The 7,543-nt window shown below is 39.9% G+C and overlaps 1 protein-coding gene across 1 annotated transcript; it reads left to right on the plus strand.

Moving 5' to 3' along the window:
• The first annotated feature begins 3,372 nt into the window (after positions 1–3,372).
• Positions 3,373–6,940, plus strand: mafba (v-maf avian musculoaponeurotic fibrosarcoma oncogene homolog Ba). The gene has a single exon (XM_036534088.1). It carries the CDS (start codon positions 3,841–3,843, stop codon positions 4,975–4,977), a length of 1,137 nt encoding a protein of 378 aa, XP_036389981.1. The 5' UTR covers positions 3,373–3,840; the 3' UTR covers positions 4,978–6,940.
• The last annotated feature ends 603 nt before the right edge of the window (positions 6,941–7,543 follow it).

The following is a 7,543-nucleotide window of genomic DNA, read 5'->3' on the forward strand; positions in this document are numbered from 1 at the left end:
AGGATGGGAATCTCATTAGTCTAAATAAGCAAGCATCAACACTTTTTTCGCTGTCTATAAGCACACGGATCACTTAATAGATCATTAACCACCAATATGGTGCTGACTTAGACATTTTTACATCTCCTCTCCATTACAACCTGCTATTACCGAAGAGGGAGATCCTACGGCAGGCCTGGGTATATTAGAGTGCATTACTACATGCTAATGGCATGGCTGCAGGGTCGGCCTCGGAGCACGCATGTTTCTTTGCATGTTTCTGTTTTGTTTACGCATTTCGAGTCTTCATACAGCAATCATACTTACCTGTAGAATGTTCCACATTGCGTAATTTTAACTCCTCATCTTATTATCGCGCGTATATGAACAGGGTTTGATCCTCCGTTATTATGTCTTAATGAATGGCATTTGAACACAAAGTTCTAACAGAACTTCACGGTAGTTCAACTGTTATAGGCTATTGTAGTCCGGTGTTGGCTAATTTGTTATACTGAACTACACGTATGTACATCTGACTGTGACAGACGGAGACGGAAGAGGATGTCTTAACGTAAGGTTACAAGCTACAGATGTTGCAGCATGCACACGCAACCGAAGCAATTAAAATCTGTGTGTCAACAATGAATGGAATTACTGAAACCGGGAACTGTCTATGAGTTGCGTGCTTGTAATATAGAAACTAAAACGTTGAAGATGTCATTTTAGTTGTTTCCAGGAGCCTGAAAAAAATGTCTCACTCAAGAACACTAAAGGGCTGTCTCACTCCGCAACAACAACAACAATAACAATAACAATAAAATAATAATAATAATAATAATAATAATAATAATAAGACATTTGGTTGTGTGGTCACAATTTTAAAATGCATACCTATAGATAGGTATATTCGAGTTATTATTCCACTTAGGTATTTGAAGAGTTTGATATTTGATATTTGGATAATGGTTTAATAATGCGTGCAAGTGTTAAGTTTAGCAACGTGCCTTATGATCTCAGTGATCTTAGTTATCGTAATATTTACAGAATTGCTCTTCCAAAAATGTCATTAGCCTTATCGTCAATCACGTCAAGCAGCATAGTGTTGGTAACAAAATAATGGTTTGAATAACTCTGAGGAGTGTCTTATTTAGATTTTTTATATAAGTAGTTGCTTGTGACATGTGCCACAGCATGCGGGAAGGTGTGCGTTTATCTTATCAAACATTCATCTAGAAGTCGAGCCTGAAGGTCGCTTAAAAAAATTCCCATAAACTCTACAGAAGCAGATGTTCTCTTGTCTCAATCGAAAGAAAACTTAACAAAAACCTTTAATCTAATTCACCCTATATGTTGCTATTCCGTTTTAACCCTATATGCAAGTCGACCTTGTATTCAGCAAACACTTTTCACGGAATTACAATTAAATGGAATTGCTGTATGCAGACCTGAAGAAAACGCGAGGTGTCTTAGAAATGTCAGGCGACTTCGGTTTGCTTGGAAAAATCATGAAATATTTTACACGAAAAGAGTATACTTAAAAGAAACTAATCAATTTTTGTGACGCAATACAAATGTTTGTACCACAATTACCAGTTAAAGATAATGAGCAATTTAAACAAACAATGAGCCACCTTGATTTTTTAATCATGTTGTCTGTTGCGCCTGGCTGCATCAATACCCCGAATAATCAATAAGCCTACGTAGAGGGTTCTAGCCTACAGAAGAGTTCATAGGCGATACTTAACATTGCACTTTCAATTTCCGCTTGCATTAATGCACAACATTACCGGACAGAGATTAATTTTGTATAAAATGATGTTTCTGCAGAATATTTTCTAAATTTGAATTTTTAATTCAAACATCTGTTTGTTTTAGATATATATGTGTACATTGCACGAATGTATCAATAATAGTTGTGTTTTGAAAAATAAGTTTAGGGGTCTGAGCTTCAAGAACAAGTTGTGAGCATAGTAATGAACTGAACACCAAGTTTTTCGAAATGAACATCACGTCGCACTAGTCAGCATTACGAAAGATATCTTAAATGACCACAAGGTGTCAGTGTTGAGCGTCTTTTCCGAGGAATGGCTAGATTGTGAAAAGAATTGCCTTAGTTTCTTTTTTCTTGGACATTACAAAATGTTCCAAACAAACACAAGACGTGCCATTTTCCGATTACGCACGGAATTACATTGGAATGACATACATTCTCGGGGCAAATTTAGCCTGTATTTACACAGGGGACTTTCTTGCTATTGTGTTAATTGGTTAAACAACATAGTGAATGCACTTCATAAACCCATTTTGTTCAGACTCGAAGGGCATTTAAGGAGAAATATCACTTTAGTATTACATGTTAAATGATGTACACACTTAAGATGAATTAGCACATTTACCACGGCTGCAACAAAATATTCGACACATTCAACTAAGCTAGAGTCAAAATGGAGCTGAGGTCGCGGAATTGAATACAACCAAGCTGAATGGGCTTTCCCCTTTTTATGAAAAAGACAAGATTATATGGTTATATATGGTTATATTTTATTAACTTCAGTTTGTCCGAAAAATAGTCCTCTACCTTATGAAAAAAAAACACCATGCTAATAACTGTTCATTCCAACTTTGGAATGTAGAAAACACATATTGTAGATCCAGCGCACAGCGCCAGAGTAGAACCCTTTCAGAATATTATTTTTATTTTCTTTTACCTTTTGGCACAAGAACACAGGACGTTCTATGATCAATGTCCCTGTAATGTAAGAACCACCTGAAAGGACAGCGATAAGAACAGCTATATCAATGCACGTGTTGTGTGATCGTATTTTGTGGCATGTGGCTCGTGAAGTTACGACAGACTGCATTCTGAGCAAAATATTGTGCATTATTGAACATATTTCATATTCCTAGCTGTATGCTCCATCGTCTGTATACAATGTTGCCAAAAAACCGAATTGTATTGGTGTAAAACTCGTACATGTGGTACTTCGTAACACATGTAATGCAATGACAGTGCTATAAGGTTGCACTGTTGTGGTAGGCTGTTGTTCGTGATGACTTTTATAAAGTTTGGGGTAAATGTAAAATGTGCAACGGTGGCCCAAAAACTAGACTCTTCGCGGATTACGAGATGTTAAAAAAATAAACAATTCGTGTACGGTAGGTGCGCTTCTGTTGCTGGTAGATTCGAAGAACTAATGGCATGCAGCGTTTCTCTCCCCTATCCCTCCCCCTTCCTTGGAGAGTCAGCTGACTGTCTAGCTGTCAAACTCCCTCTCCCCTCCCTCGCTCCCCAGATCATTATGCTAATTAGATGCTCGCCCTTTTCGATTGGAGAGACGCGAGGATTTAACCAACCTTCCCGCGTGACATCAGGCAGGGCTATAACAATAAAGCGCAGGATAGGCGTTCAGCACAGTCTACACTGAAAGTCGGGAGTGAGTGAGCTGAGGGAAGCGAGCCGAAATCTCTGCGGTGCAGAGCTGGAAAGCTGCTCTCTAAGCGAAAATCAGACGCTTTCGTCCTCTTCCTCTTTACCTCTGCTTCTTGGCTAAAGGACATACAGTACAGACTTTACGAGGAGGAGGGAGCACACGGCGACGCTCCGATTTTTTTTTATTTTTAGTTCGTTTCTGCTGAAGGGACTTAATTTCGTACTTTTGCACTGAGGCGAAATTATTTCTACCTCCAACTCTTGTTTGCTGAACTAATCTTCAGTCGAAGTAGTTTCTAACAAGCAAAGTCCGATGCCGTTTGCTGTGCATTAGACAAAGTTTTTTTTTTCTTTTTTCTTTTAATCTTTATCTGAACAGCGTTGCATGTGAGAAAGTCTGCAGCGGTGGAAAGGCAACTACATTCTATTGCATGACAGAGCAGGGGAAAGGAAAACTCAAGTCGGTTTTTGCGACGCTTGCAGCCACACTCGCATATTTACAAACGAAAGAAAATATGAGTGCAGAGTTGAACATGGGTCCAGAGCTGCCAACCAGCCCACTGGCTTTGGAATACGTCAATGACTTTGATTTGATGAAGTTTGATGTGAAGAAAGAAGCTCTGGCAGGTCTCGACCGCTCCTCCGTTCGCCAGTGCAATCGGCTCCAGCCCCAGGGGTCTGTGTCCTCCACCCCGATCAGCACCCCGTGCAGCTCGGTGCCCTCTTCGCCCAGCTTCAGCCCGACGGAGCAGAAGAACCACCTGGAAGAGCTGTACTGGATGCCCAGCGGCGGCTATCACCAGCAGATTGATCCGCAAACGCTGAGCCTGACCCCGGAGGATGCAGTGGAAGCCCTGATTGGCGCCACGGCCCACGGGCACCCTCCGCCTCCACATGTTCAGCAACAGCTTCAGCAAGGGGGCTTCGAGGGTTACAGGGCGGCGCACCATCACCACAGCCACGGCCATGCTCAACAGCACCATCACCAGTACCCGGGGATTCCCCACCACCCCGACGACCTTCCAGGTCACCCTGGAGCACACAATCACGCGCATAGCCAACACCACCATCACCACAGCCAGGACCCTGACAGTCCTTCTCCTACCTCTCCTGGGTCCCATCAGCAGCTCCATCATCGTCACCACCATCACCACCACCCGCATGCCCACCCGGGCCAGCAGGGTCACCACGGCGGAGGAGCAGGGCTGAATGTGGAAGACCGCTTCTCGGATGACCAGCTGGTGTCCATGTCGGTGCGAGAGCTCAACCGGCATCTGCGGGGCTTCAGTAAGGACGAGGTCATCCGCCTGAAGCAGAAGCGCCGGACCCTCAAGAACCGGGGCTACGCTCAGTCCTGTCGCTTCAAGCGGGTCCAGCAGAAGCACGTCTTGGAGAACGAGAAGACCCAGCTCATCAATCAGGTAGAGCAGCTCAAGCAAGAGATCAACCGGCTGGCCCGCGAGAGAGACGCGTACAAACTCAAATGCGAGAAACTGACTGGCACAAACGGGTTCCGCGAGGCTGGGTCCACCAGTGACAACCCGTCCTCGCCAGAATTCTTCATGTGAGTTACTCTGATGTCCGACAACTGATGCTGACAAAAATAATAATCAATATTACTGATTATGATTATACTAATAACAACATCTGTATTCATATTAGAAGAATTATCCAGAAAATAATAATCTCATATCTAATCATCTCCATCCGACAACTGATATACAAAGAACAAGGTAGAACGTTTTCAAAACTGCAGCATCTTTGTAGATTAGTTGCTTGTAGAGAAGACTTTTTTTCTTCCCGAAAAAGAAAAGAATTGCTGAATCTGAACTTTCTTTATAGACCGCTTTAATCTGTTAGGAGCATGGGATGACGTCGGACGAGTCTTCTTACTGTGATTTTTTTCCCCTCGAGTGTTCATAGATACCGTATCAAACGTCTGCGCTGAAAGGAGAGTACTAAGACTTGCATTCTGCACTTGCTCGAAAAACTATCAGACAGAAGTGAAAAAAGACTCCACATATGCAAACTTTGTTTCTCGTGTACCCCGCTTGCAACCTAAAACTGTCGAAAAGGGGGACATTTTATGCAACATCTCATTGGTTTATTGCCTGCTTGGTTATATATAAATATATATTAAAACAAAATCTGCATTAAAATATTAATCCTGCATGCTGGACATGTATGGTAATAATTTCTATTTTGTACTTTCTTTTCCTTGTGTATCTTAATAGCATGTTGTTGATCTGAGCTTTTCATTAGCTGTTTTGGGGTTATAGAAATGAAATGGTGATATATCAACATTACTGCTCGTGCAGTTTCACGTTGTTTGGGTTTATTTAGCTTGTAAATATATGCAACAGCAAACTGCACACCAACATGGAGGAGGTTGGTTTTAAACTTTGGTTTTTTCTTTCTCTTTTGTTTGGGTATTGATTTTCAGAGATATGGGCATTTTTGCAGTTGCATTAAAAACAACAAACTTTGTATATTAAGTGCACTTTTTTCGGATTATGATTTGGTGTTTGCAGTTTTCATTTTGGGTTTTTTTGCAGACCGCCTTCAAGGAAGACATACTATAAAGAGGATTGCTATGATTATTATGAGAAATTAGATTTGCATTGAAAAGCTAAATAGTACATTTATAACAAATTATATCATATGAAGCTACCAAATTATATGCTTCGCATTTGCAGCTAAATAACTATTCATTACGGAACATATTTACGCTCCATAGATTAACTTTGTTTTTGCCATTTCGCTATTAAGGCACATAGTATCAAATAGTTGAGGCATATGTTGTGTAGAATTAATTTCAGTCGGTGCTAATGACACCGTGTTTAGATGGGAGTTCTTACGAAATTACCGTTCTGCCATCTATTGCATAATCCGGCGCTATTATATAATATGAACGAAATATACAGGATCCATTTAATGTTCCCTCAAAAACGTGAGCCATGTTCTACGGTGATGGACAACTGTCATTATGTTTTTAATGAATTTCAATTTCAACTATACACACAACACCTTAGACCTGTACATGCGCAACAGCGTGTCCAAATCAGGGGGTTATTGACATTTTACGTGTTATTTAGACTGTATGATATTCGGAGAGAAAGTATAATGTTATATGTTTTCCTATATTTTTTTCTGCCGGTCAGTAAAAAAAAGGATTCTGGTTTTGCAAAATCTCAAAATGAAAACTATATATGTGTATGGTTATATTTTATTATTATTTTTGTTGTATTATTATTTGGAGGTTCTGGTTCTGCTGGCCAGATGCATAGTTCAGTTTTTATTTTAATGATTTAAATTAACAAACTGTCAGATCATATTGAATAAGCATGGTGCTTGCATTTAAAAACTATTGTTAAAAAGTCATGCATTTAACAATCTTTGGTTTGTTACTGATTCAACTGTGTTGAAATCAAATTGAAACTGCAGCAGCGGGTTTTGTTTTTTATTTCATGTATTTTGCGAGGGGATCAATTTTCAATCCTGTTTATATAAATGAAAAAAAAGTTAAATTTGGACTGTTGTAGTTCCATTCAGGCTGGTTTCTGTTTCGTCTTATTTTTCGTTGTTTTTGGAAGAAATGGTTTCCTATTTTGCTTATTAAAGTCATTGAAATGGCATTTTTTGGGGGGACTGTTTATTTTGGTGTCTTTTAATTGACCTCATTGCGTCATTCAAATTAATTAACCATAGCATGAAGTTATGAGATGGCATGCTGGAGCAGACTAATCACATTGGTTAAAAAATGCTCAGACGCACACATTTGCACACTTGCTGTTCGCGAACACATTTTCATGAGAAAGGTTTTTGGAATCTCAGTCAAATCCTTAACATTACATGGTAAATTAGTCCAATATTAATAATGTTTAGAACATTCGAGCAAATGCGGGTCCATCTTGAGAATAGTGTTGGCTTTGAAAAACATAATTGTGTCTGTTTCTTTGCAACAGGGAAGCATAGATACCATTGCCTCTGCGAATACTGTGGCGGATTTGTTCGAATTATCATATATCTATCAAAGTTGCATCTCATTAGAGTCTGGATTTCTTATAATCTGGTAATGAAGCTGGTTATTTTGCCAATATCTTTGGCTGGAGGCCTACACTTTCTTTGATTCAC

This window comes from Megalops cyprinoides, chromosome 7, assembly GCF_013368585.1.
Source record: "Megalops cyprinoides isolate fMegCyp1 chromosome 7, fMegCyp1.pri, whole genome shotgun sequence".
In the NCBI taxonomy this organism is placed as follows: Eukaryota; Metazoa; Chordata; class Actinopteri; order Elopiformes; family Megalopidae; genus Megalops; species Megalops cyprinoides.